The sequence below is a fragment of the Ascaphus truei genome, chromosome 15, assembly GCF_040206685.1.
Source record: "Ascaphus truei isolate aAscTru1 chromosome 15, aAscTru1.hap1, whole genome shotgun sequence".
Classification (NCBI taxonomy): domain Eukaryota; kingdom Metazoa; phylum Chordata; class Amphibia; order Anura; family Ascaphidae; genus Ascaphus; species Ascaphus truei.
In genome coordinates this window covers 20,897,917-20,911,015 of record NC_134497.1, presented here as the reverse complement: position 1 = coordinate 20,911,015, position 13,099 = coordinate 20,897,917, and the positions used below count along the sequence as shown (strand labels likewise).

Below are 13,099 nucleotides of genomic sequence, written 5' to 3'. Positions count from 1 at the left end.
AGGACACCAGAGGTACCCAGTCACCCCCCACCCAGTCAGTCAGTCATCCCCCCACCCAGTCAGTCAAAAGTCAGTCACCCCCCCCCCCCACCCAGTCAGTCAAAAGTCAGTCATAGTCTGTCATCCCACCCTCTGCCCAGTCATCCCACCCAGTCAGACAGTCAGTAATCCCCACCAAGTCAGACATCCCATCACTCCACCCCCCCAATCACCCCACCCCCACAATCACCCCACCCCCCCAATCACCCCACCCCCCAATCACCCCACCCCCCCAATCACCCCACCCCCCAATCAATCACCCCACCCCCCAATCAATCACCCCACCCAGTCACCTCACACCCCCAATCACCCCACCCAGTCACCTCACACCCCCAATCACCCCACCCAGTCACCCCACACCCCCAATCACCCCACCCAGTCACCCCATCCCCCCACAGTCACCCTCTCTCTGTCTCTCACCCTCCGTCTCTCTCACACTCTCTCCGTCTCTCTCACACTCTCTCTCCGTCTCTCTCACCCTCTCTCTCCGTCTCTCTCACCCCTCTCTCTTCGTCTCCTCTCACCCTCTCTCTCCGCCTCTCTCACCCTCTCTCTTCGTCTCTCTCACCCTCTCTCTCCGTCTCTCTCACCCTCTCTCTCCGTCTCTCTCACCCTCTCTCTCCATCTCTCTCACCCTCTCTCTCCGTCTCTCTGTCTTACAATCTGGATCTGGATATCTTATTTACCCTGTATATCTTAACTGCCCTACACTACACCGAAATAACCTATTCTGCTTTCTTCCAGATCTGACTCAAGCTTCACACGGGAGACATCGGAACCCCCCTAACCCAGAAGACAGGTAGGGAACACATCCCCTCCAATGTATAACATTGCGGGAATGAGGGTACCTGGACATTGACGGACTGCAGATCAGGTAAGATCCCAGGCGGGTTTACTGCTTTAAATATTGTGAAGCGGGGGCGTCCAGACACTGGTTAAGGGGTTCAGGAAACTAGTCATTCACACCTGGCTTTTTTTCTAGATTTGACATTTATACACAAGGACTAATTGTAGTATAATGTAATACAATAAATAAACTTATGTCAAAAACGAATGTTCTTACTAGGAATTTATTCAATTTATTTCATTTATGGTTTTTTTAAATGCGGGGCTGGGGGCGGGATTAGAGGCGGGGTTGGGGGGCGGGACTAGGGGCGGGACTAAAGGCGGGGTTGAAGCGGGACTAGGTGGCGAGTAGATTTTTTGGTTCGGCGAGTAGATTTGTGGGTGATTTGTCAAGCACTATATATATATATATATATATATATATATATATATATATATATATTACTGTACATAATTATATATATATATATATATATATATATATATATATATATATTACTGTACATAATTATATATATATATTACTGTACATAATTATATATATATATATATATATATATATATATATATTACTGTACATAATTATATACAGTGCTCGACAAACCCGGTCGCCCACTTCGCCAGGTGCGAACGGAAATTGGCCCGTGGCCAGCTACTTTTCCCCCCTGCTCTGCGCAAATTTTAAAAAAATAAAAAAAAAAAAATATCCTCCTGGCTGATTGGCCAATTGGTCGTGACGCGGAATGGAGCCCTTCTCTGCAGGGGTAATGGCTTCTCCTCGCGCGCGCGGTCCGTCTCCGTCTCCTGCCCGCGCTTCCCTCCTCATCCCCTCCAGTCTCCGCTCCTGTTGGGCAAGAGATGACAGCAGGGGATTTCTCCCCCCATCTCCCCCCCCCCCCTGCCCCGCTTGCCCTCCGGTTCTGCTCCTGTCCCTGTGGCTGCTTGCGCGGGGCAGGAGATGACAGTGGGCGATGTTCCCCCGTCCCGGTTGCCCTACGGTCCCCGCTTTCCCCCAGTGGCTGCTCCCGATGCCAGCAGGGGTGTTCCCCTCGGTCCCCGTGGCTGTCTCCGCTTCCCCACCCCCCCACAAATTTAAAAAAATAAATAAATAACAAAACAAAATATCTTCCTGGCTGATTGGCCGTGACGCGGTCGTGACGTGGAATGGAGCCCTTCTCTGCAGGGGTAAGTAATGGCTGCTCCTCGCGTGCGCGGTCCCTGTCTCCTGCTCGCGCTTCCCTTCTCATCCCCTCAGTCTCCGCTCCTGTCCCGGTGGCTGCTCGCGCGGGGCAGGAGATGACGGCAGGGGATTTCCCCCCCACCCACTCCCCGGTCCCGCTTGCCCTCCGGTTCCGCTCCTGTCCCCGTGGCTGCTCGCGTGGGGCAGGAGATGACAGCGGGGAATGTTCCCCCCCCCCCCCCCAAACCTGCTTCCCCTTTGGTCTCCGCTCCTGTCCCCGTGGCTGCTCGCGCGAGGCAGGGGATTTCCCCCCCCTGTCCCGCTTGCCCTCCGGTTCCACAGAGTGTGTATGTATGAGAGAGAGTGTGTGTGTGTGTGTGTGTGTGTGTGTGTGTGTGTGTGTGTGTGTGTGTGTGTGTGTGTGTGTGTGTGTGTGTGTGTGTGTGTGTGTGTGTGTGAACGTGTAGGACACCAAAGGTACCCCCCACCCCACCCAGTCAGTCATCCCCCCACCCCACCCAGTCATCCCCCCACCCCACCCAGTCAGTCATCCCCCCACCCAGTCAGTCATCCTCCCACCCCACCCAGTCAGTCATCCCCCCATCCCACCCAGTCAGTCATCCCCCCATCCCACCCAGTCATCCCCCCACCCCACCCAGTCAGTCATACTCCCCACCACCCAGTCAGTCATACTCCCCCCCACCCAGTCAGTCATACCCCCCCAGTCAGTCATACCCCCCCACCCAGTAAGTCATACCCCCCCCACCCAGTCAGTCATACCCCCTCAGTCAGTCATACCCCCCACCCAGTCTGTCATACCCCCCCACCCAGTCAGTCATACCCCCCCACCCAGTCAGTCATAACCCCCCCCACCCAGTCAGTCATAACCCCCCCCACCCAGTCAGTCATACCCCCCACCCAGTCATACCCCCCCACCCAGTCAATCATACCCCCCCCACCAAGTCAAACATACCCCCCCACCCAGTCAGTCATAACCCCCCCCCCACCCAGTCAGTCATAACCCCCCCCACCCAGTCATACCCCCCCACCCAGTCAGTCAGTCATACCCCCCCACCCAGTCAGTCACCCCCCACCCAGTCAGTCATCCCACCCCCCTGCCCAGTCACCCCACCCAGTCAGACAGTCAGTAATCCCCACCCAGTCAGTCAGTAATCCCCACCCAATCACCCACCCAGTCACCCCACCCAATCACCCACCCAGTCACCCCACCCAATCACCCACCCAGTCACCCCATCACCCCACCCAGTCACCCCATCACCCCACCCAGTCTCCCATCACCCCACCCAGTCACCCCATCCCCCCACAGTCACCCTCTCTCCGTCTCTCACCCTCTCTCTCTCCCTCTGTCTCTCCCTCTCTCTCTCCCTCTCACCCTCTCTCTCACCCTCTCTCCATCTCTCTCTCACCCTCTCTCGGTCTCTCTCTCACCCTCTCTCCGTCCTCTCTCACCCTCTCTCCGTCTCTCTCTCACCCTCTCTCCGTCTCTCTCTCACCCTCTCTCCGTCTCTCTCTCACCCTCTCTCCGTCTCTCTCTCACCCTCTCTCCGTCTCTCTCTCACCCTCTCTCCGTCTCTCTCTCCGTCTCTCTCTCACCCTCTCTCCGTCTCTCTCTCACCCTCTCTCTCTCTCTCTGTCTCACCCTCTCTCTGTCTCACCCTCTCTCTGTCTCACCCTCTCTCTGTCTCACCCTCTCTCTGTCTCACCCTCTCTCTGTCTCACCCTCTCTCTGTCTCACCCTCTCTCTGTCTCAAAATCTGGATCTGGATATTTTATTTACCCTGTATATCTTAACTGCCCTATACTACACCGAAATAACCTATACTGCTTTCTTCCAGATCTGACTCACACGGGAGACATCGGAACCCCCCCTAACCCAGAAGACAGGTAGGGAACACATCCCCTCCAATGTATAACATTGTGGGAATGAGGTACCTGGACATTGAGGGTCTGCGGATCAGGTAAGATCCCAGGTGGGATTGCTGCTTTAAACATTCTGAAGCGGGGGCATCCAGGCACTAGTTAAGGGGTGCAGGAAACTAGTCATTCACATCTGGCTTGTTTTTCTAGATTCGACATTTATACACACACATACACACACACAAAACAAGGACTAATTGTAGTATAATGTAATACAATAAATAAACTTATGTCAAAAACGAATGTTCTTACTAGAAATTTATTAAATTTATTTCATTTATGGTTTTTTTTAAATGCGGGGCTGGGGGCGGGATTAGAGGCGGGGTTGGGGGCGGGACTAGAGGCGGGACTAGGTGGCGAGTAGATTTTTTGGTTCGGCGAGTAGATTTTTGGGTGATTTGTCAAGCACTGATTATATATATATATATATATATTACTGTACATAATTATATATATATATATATATATATATATTACTGTACATAATTATATATATATATATATATATTACTGTACATAATTATATATATATATATATTACTGTACATAATTATATATATATTACTGTACATAATTATATATATATATATATATTACTGTACATAATTATATATATATATTACTGTACATAATTATATATATATATTACTGTACATCATTATATATATATATTACTGTACATAATTATATATATATATATATATATTACTGTACATAATTATATATATATATATATATATATTACTGTACATAATTATATATATATATATATATATATATATATATATATTACTGTACATAATTATATATATATATATATATATATATATATATATATATTACTGTACATAATTATATATATATATATATATATATATATATATTACTGTACATAATTATATATATATATATATATATATATATATATATATTACTGTACATAATTATATATATATATTACTGTACATAATTATATATATATATATTACTGTACATAATTATATATATATTACTGTACATAATTATATATATATATATATATATATATATATATTACTGTACATAATTATATATATATATATATATATATTACTGTACATAATTATATATATATATATTACTGTACATAATTATATATATATATTACTGTACATAATTATATATATATATATTACTGTACATAATTATATATATATATATATATATATATATATATATATATATAGTATTACTGTACATAATTATATATATATATATATATATATATATATTACTGTACATAATTATATATATATATATTACTGTACATAATTATATATATATATATTACTGTACATAATTATATATATATATATTACTGTACATAATTATTTTTTTCTGGATGTTTAATAAAGGAAGTTCTGAGCCTAGCTGTGGCGTCACATCCACCCAGACCCTATAAAACCCCATATGGCAGTGTCTGGCTGGGAGTAACGCCACGTTTAGGTATGACCTCACTAACGCCACGTTAAGCCCCCGCTTTAACCTTAACGGGCTTTAGTGGATATGTGATGTAATAACACCTCATTTGCATCTCATTATCACTAACGGCCGCTCTAATTGCCACTATCTTCACGGGAGAATACGCTGATTAACTTTGTGACTTTAGTGTCCTCTGCAGACCCTTGGTTAGTGTTAACGTGACAGTAAGAGATTTAGCACAGCTTGGCGGATCTGGGCCCTGAGCCCAGCAAATTGCAGGCACCAGAAAGTGCCGACACTGGATTTTCTGCTCATTAAAACCCGGAACGTTCTCCCACGGACATTTCTGTAATAATCCCGGCTCTGCCTGTAGTTAGGGTTTGCGCGTGTCTTCCTGCGCTAATGAGATTTGATCCCCATTAGATGGGGTTTAGGATGGAGAGTGACATGGCACATAGCAGCGGATAAAGCCTCATTACGCTCATAGCTCCCTGAACTTTGCAATGACACCTCAGCGGGAAAGCAGCGTGGAGAGAAATAAAGCACTTTTTCTTGCAATAGAAGTCTTGAAAACACCCCTTCCGTGCTGGAATACCCACATTAAAAACGCACCTTTTTAAAGCTGCAGGCCAAGTAATATCCTACATGTGTGGGTTTTATTTTAAGAAATCAGTTCTGTACTATGAGAAAATACTTGTAGCATTTTTTTTAAAAACAACTCTGAATGACATTTTTAATGTATTATAATGTAACAAGCATTTTCTGTTTCTATAGCAACCATTTACAAAGTCACATCACCTTCCTTTTCTGAAACAGATTCTGGCACACCCCTGTTTGAGCAGCTCTGCCCTCTCTATAGCAGTGCACCAATTGTATCTAGTGACTGCCTGGTCACATGATCTTCCCCACAGAACTTTGTATCTTTGGTCCTCTTCTGCTGCACTGACAGCCATTTAGCCGAATCTTCGCCGATCGATCACAGGAGAACGGATCGATCGGCAACTTAGCTGATTACTTATCATTGTGTGACTTGTATTGATTCATATATTAAAGGGGGGGGGGATACAATTTTTTTTAAAAACGGCCGCTTGAACAGCTGCTTTAACGCTACAGAACAAGCTGCATTTCATTTCAATTATTATTTTTTTAATTACAGGATTGAAGCAGGGTTTTTTTTTCCGGCGGTGAACCCCGTTAATTTCAGCTCTGGGGACCCCCTGCTTCCAGAGGTAGTTACCTCCGTAGGGGGCGCCGGTATCTGCAGCCAGGGAACTGTGTGCCTAACATAATGGCGAATTTTAAACTCCCACGTCACACGGACCAATAGGAAACCGTGATGTCATCCCTTGCAGCTTCCTATTGGCCAGCGTGACCCGGACATACATTTAAACGGTACAGGGATACCGGCGCTGCTGGCAGCGTTGACGAAGCATACGGGCGGTTCCGCTGGCTGATACTATACACCTCATACACCGACCGTGGCCCCCTGCCGACGCACTTACCCGCCCCCCTACTGTCTCTGCAAGTTCTCCCCACTTACCACTTAAACCGCGCTTATAGTCCTTGTTACGGTGACGCGACGGCGTGCCCTTGTAGCAGCGATTTTTGCTTATAGTGTTAGAGACGGCGACGGGGGGGGGGGGGGCGGCGGGGGCGAGGCCGCGAGCGGCTCTCCCTCATCGGCTGAACCGCTCACGTGGGTGCGGACGTCACGCTGCGGTCGCTGAAAAATCAATTTTCATTGACTTCCAGCGATCGCGACCGACCCGCCGCGCTGCTCCCACTACAGGCGCGCGCGCCGGATTCAATACACTTATTTTGACGCGACGTCGCCGGGACTATAAGCGCGGCCTTGGATTGTAAGCCCTGCGGGGCGGGGATACCCTTCCCTAATGTTCCCATTATTCCCAGAAACTCTCAAACTACAATTCAAAGGCCGTTCTCAATAAATGTGCAGGGAAATAAAAAATAGTGCAAATAACGGGGAATATTTTCCTTATTTTTGATGTTGAAAGACGCGGGAAGCGACAAATACAGCGAACAACACATTAGATTCCTGTATTTAATTTTTGGGGGTCATTTCCCCTTGAAAATGAAATGTTGAAAATAATGGTTATTGTGTCTTCTCAATAACATGTAAAGACAACGTGACCCCGAATTCAAACGCCCTGTGCAGATAATACTACTTACTAGATAACTACAATTATTGCAAGGTTAAAAAAAAATAAACTACAATTATTGCAAGGTTAAAAAAAAATAAAGAGCAATATCCTACGTGTGTATTTTTAACGTAAATCCGTTCTCTAGTAATAGATAATACTTGCTACTTTTTTTTCTCTCATTCAAATCCATGACATTTTTAACGAGTTTTTAAGCTGCAGTGCAAGCAATATCCTACGTGTGTGTTTTTAATAACTCAGTTCTGTACTGTGAGAAAATACTTGTAGCATTTAAAAAAATAAATGTTTTAAAGACATTTTTAATGTCTCTAATGTAGGAAGCATTTGCAAAGTCACATCCCCTTCCCCTTCTGATAGGCTCTGGCTCTTGAGCCCCGCCCTCTCTCTAGCAGTGCACTAATTTACTGCCCAGTCAATCATATTCCAGGAACTACATTGCCCACAATGCTGTGCAAGAACTGAATTAAATAACCCTGAGCAAAGCGATTGATTACAGGTGAACGGATCGATCTGCAGCTTAGCGAATCACTTGTTACTGTGCAGATTGTATTCATGCACATATTAAATGGGGGGAAAAATTCAACAGCAGCTTTAATACACTGAGCACCCTCTGATTTGTGCAGCCGGCTGTAGCACACACTTCCCCAGCAGTGCAAGAACTTTGCAACATTTTCCAGTTTGGCAACAAATGATTCCAATGTTCCCAGCAGTTTGAGCTGCAAACTGTAACAATAGTCAATGTTACCTTAGTAATAGCAGATACATTGTAGCTGCTGCGTTACACTGTCTGAAGGATTGATCGGCAGTTTAGGTAATTCGTTTTCAATCAAAGTAACCAAGGGCCGTATACATTAAAACAATAAGGATTTGTTTTTTGGTGTAAGTGCCACTTGGACTGCCCCTGTAATCACATATACGGGATTGCAACCTCACCAATCGGAGGATTTCCAAGGATTTTGTAATAACGGTTAATATGTGCCGTTTTATTTTGCAGTATTTCTGCTGAGAGACTGAGCCCCGAGCCCTGCTATATCCTGTACGAATTCTGGCAAGATACGACCTCGTGGAGGGGGTGAGCTGGACATTTCCATAGAGAATTATTAGTATTTATTTATTTTCCTTTTTAAGTTACAGCAAGTGAAAAACTGGAACAATAACTGATCTAATAATAATAATAATAATAATAATAATAATAAGAGGCAATATACATTCCATGTGCAAGGTGAATAAAGAATCAATTCCCGTGACCGGTTTCAAAAGGTGTGTGTCCGTTACGACAATGGGTATAATAATATTTCGAAATGACCGATGTAACTGGAATGAAAGTCATTGAAATGGAGTAAATTAATGATTTCAAATACATGAATATATAATGAGGGAGATTCCAGTGCAGCCAGGGATTCTGGGTAATGACTGGCAAATGAGCCTCACAGTGTCACCTTCTGCGCCATGTCTATTTTTAATGTAGATCTCCCTCTCCCAATTACAGTGCCATGTTTTAGGGGCTAAACTTGGGTTATTTATGGGGGGGGGGGTTATATACTGTACATATCAGACACCTACTAGTATTTCAACTCGGGAGGGGGTTTGATTCCCTCTGTGATATCGCTGTGCACTGAACAGGAGTTTGCGCAGGCAAAGCCCCCTCTCCTCCTCTTTACTGGCTCTGACAGGGGTGGGCGAGAGGCGGAGCAGACACTTGGATGACAATCACCTCCCTATTCAAAGTAGACGCCGATGCAAATGCCTCATTTCCAAACAATCCAAACTGGCCACATCTTTGCTTTTAGTCTGGTTGCATTTGTGGAAGGAAGCCGGTGACGTGGTGAAGGGGAGGAGGCGCTCTCTGCCCCAGAATAACCAGTGTGCTGTTCTGTTCTTTTCGAAGCCACCTCCAGTCCAACCCGAGCAAGACATTCCAAAGGGCCATCATCGATTGGCTGGAGAGCCCGGAACACATCACCACCATGCTGCTCCCAGGTGCGTGCAAGCCGCCATTTATAGTACCCGCAGGGTTATTCGGGGGGAACGTGTCAAAGCCAAAATTCAATGTTATTTTGATGCTTCCCATGTCTGGCATTTGACGGACCCCCTTAGCCAGGAAAGCTTAACCCTTTGGATGCTGGGGGGCTCCTAAAACGCATTGCGCTGCAGGGGCGACGGTGCTGGCGGTCATTTTTTTACATTAAGGAGAGGGGGTAAAATAGAGAGATTAAAATATGTGGGCCACTTAATTCCTTCTATTCCCCTATAACTTCTCCCTATAACTGCTTCTTTTCCCCTATATAACTTCTCCCTATAACTTCTGCTATGCCCCATATAACCGCTCCCTATAACTTCCCCTATTACCCATATATCCTCTCCCTATAACTCCTCCTATTACCCCCTATAACCTCTCCCTATAACTCCTCCTATTACCCCCTATAACCTCTCCCTATAACTCCTCCTATTACCCCATATAACCGCTCCCTATAACTCCTCCTATTGCTATATTATTAGTAATCATATTAGTATTTGTTGCATTGTTATACAGTAATATGAATGATTCTATTCTCAGATAATACTATAAGACGAGGACATTATAACATTCTGACTATTCGCTATTTTCGGATTGCAGCCTCCTGGTGGAAGAGCAGTGACCCCGACCGGAGGATGCAACGCGGGTTTTAACAACCCCCCATTCCCGCGCCTGTTTCGCCGATCTTTCCGGAGCGTTTAGATGTCTGTGCCACCCGGCGGCAAAAACAATCATTTGGGGATTTCCTCCCCCCTCCTTCCCCCTGAAATACAAGTGTGTATATATATATATATATATGAATAAAATCAGGAGGTTGTGGGATTTGGAGATATATACATTAAACATGATCAGGGCTTGTAGCACGCAACACACCTCTCCGGCACAGACACGGTTAAATGCACAACGCTTGTCAAACAGGTTTGTGTGAAAGCACTCGGTCCTGCAACCTCTCTTCACACCCGCTTCTAATATTAGCTTCATATGTCAACATGTTTATTTAGCTTTATTCACGAACGTTGGGCGTCTAAACCCGAATCACACCCAAATTCTAAATCGGAACTATATATATATGCTCAGTATATTAAAGCTCATAAATTATAATAATAATAATAGCATGTTCTTGTATAGCGCTGCTAGTTTTACGTAGCGCGTTACAGAGACATTTTGCAGGCACAGGTCCCTGCCCCGTTGAGCTTACAATCTATGTTTTGATGCCTGAGGCACAGGGAGATAAAGTGACTTACCCAAGGTCACAAGGAGCCGACACCGGGAATTGAACCAGGTTCCCCTGCTTCACACTCAGTGCCAGTCAGTGTCTTTACTCGCTGAGCCGCTCCTTCTCCTGCTTCACACTCAGTGCCAGGCAGTGTCTTTACTCGCTGAGCCGCTCCTTCTCCTGCTTCACACTCAGTGCCAGTCAGTGTCTTTACTCGCTGAGCCGCTCCTTCTCCTGCTTCACACTCAGTGCCAGTCAGTGTCTTTACTCGCTGAGCCGCTCCTTCTCCTGCTTCACACTCAGTGCCAGTCAGTGTCTTTACTCACTGAGCCGCTCCTTCCCCTGCTTCACACTCAGTGCCAGTCAGTGTCTTTACTCGCTGAGCCGCTCCTTCCCCTGCGTCACACTCAGTGCCAGTCAGTGTCTTTACTCACTGAGCCGCTCCTTCGCCTGCTTCACACTCAGTGCCAGTCAGTGTTGTTACTCACTGAGCCGCTCCTTCTCCTGCTTCATACTCAGTGCCAGTCAGTGTCTTTACTCACTGAGCCGCTCCTTCGCCTGCTTCACACTCAGTGCCAGTCAGTGTCTTTACTCACTGAGCCGCTCCTTCTCCTGCTTCACACTCAGTGCCAGGCAGTATCTTTACTCGCTGAGCCGCTCCTTCTCCTGCTTCACACTCAGTGCCAGTCAGTGTCGTTACTCACTGAGCCACTCCTTCTCCTGCTTCACACTCAGTGCCAGTCAGTGTCTTTACTCACTGAGTCACTCCTTCTCCTGCTTCACACTCAGTGCCAGTCAGTGTCTTTACTCACTGAGCCGCTCCTTCTCCTGCTTCACACTCAGTGCCAGGCAGTGTCTTTACTCGCTGAGCCGCTCCCATCAGATTTCACGTTTTCTGCTTTCATTAAGTTTTTAAGAACAATTATATTGTAGTTTACCAAACTGCATCGTCTTCTGTGACCCAGAAACCCGCTGCGGACATTGAATGAAAGCCGGGCAGTCGGAAGTGGATTTATTCAATACCCGCTAAAGTCAACTGGGGAATTTGGCCCCAAAAACGACGTGACCCGACGCTTGGGCGGTTACAGAATCGGTATCAGTTGTGTTAGCGATAGTCTGAGGGGCAGTTTGGGGGGATTATTAAGCGTGTGTTCCCCCCCACGAGCTCAGGACACCACACTGCCTGGGATCGGTCCCACAGTCTGTTAGCGACAGTCTGAGGGGTCACTGATAAGATTCAGTCATTAGGGGTTCGGGGGCTGATATTTTCTAACAAGGGGAGCACAGTCTAGAATAATGTAAACCAAGCAACCCCCCCCCCCCCCAATCCTATAAGAGTTTAACGCAAATAATGTGGCTATCTCGCCCCCTGAGCACGTCCTGCCTGTTTTTATGTTTGATTTAGTGTTAAAAATCCTGATTTTCTTCACTTCTGGCATGTGAGGCTACCGCAGTAATCTTCGGGCTGCGGGGAGAGCTCCCTTTTCACCTCCCGGGCACTTCATATTTCAACCGCGTCTATCTCCTGAACGGAGCGTCAGATTGTAAAAATTAAAACAGCGTTGGAAAGGGGCGAGAAGAGACGTCTTCGAGTAAAATAACGGCACCGATTGCTGCTTTAAGGGTTGCAAAAAAAACCATGCTACTGTGTGATGTTTTGAAAGAAATGTACTTTTTAATGTAGTATTCGATTTTCAGTCATTAAAGGATCCTCAGCGATTTGTGTCCGTTTTCTGTCTTTATTATCCTGCGGTGAAGGGGTTAAGTGCGCCCCAACAGGCTGCTCTTCGTTTTACGAGAATTTTTGTAGCGGGTGTAGAGGTTCAGTCCCACGTAGAGGGTAAAAAATAATCGTTATTTGAAGTAACTTGTCGTGTGATCGGTTCCCGAGAAAGATTTGAGTCAAAGTGATTGTTTTACTTCCTTGTAGCCGGTGAAAAATGTATATGTTTCGCTTTTCCCCGGGAGCACGGAATTCTGGCAGATCAGCCCCTCCCGTTTATCTGTCTGACTAATAACGGCTTCAGAATTTGTTTGCTAACACTACACAAAGGCAAAAGAACAAGGTACCCGCGGATTTGGGGACTGACAAACAGTCTTATCTCCAAAAGACATGAGATAAAAAAAACTTTGATAATAGGAAAGGAAATCCCTGCCCCGAAGAGCTTACAATCTAAGCGGTATGTTAGGAGACTTACAGAGACAGCAGGTGAGGGAATAAG

At 45.9% G+C, this 13,099-nt stretch overlaps 1 protein-coding gene across 2 annotated transcripts in view; it reads left to right on the top strand.

Annotated features, from left to right (window-relative positions):
* Positions 1–12,590, top strand: part of NECAB3 (N-terminal EF-hand calcium binding protein 3) — a 118,787-nt gene extending 106,197 nt beyond the window's left edge. For both annotated transcript variants that reach the window (XM_075571918.1, XM_075571917.1), the window contains exons 11-13: positions 8,639–8,716; positions 9,533–9,624; positions 10,262–12,590. In XM_075571918.1, the coding sequence (XP_075428033.1) occupies positions 8,639–8,716; positions 9,533–9,624; positions 10,262–10,314 (223 nt within the window). In that variant the 3' untranslated portion in view covers positions 10,315–12,590. The remainder of the gene's footprint in view (positions 1–8,638; positions 8,717–9,532; positions 9,625–10,261) is intronic.
* The last annotated feature ends 509 nt before the right edge of the window (positions 12,591–13,099 follow it).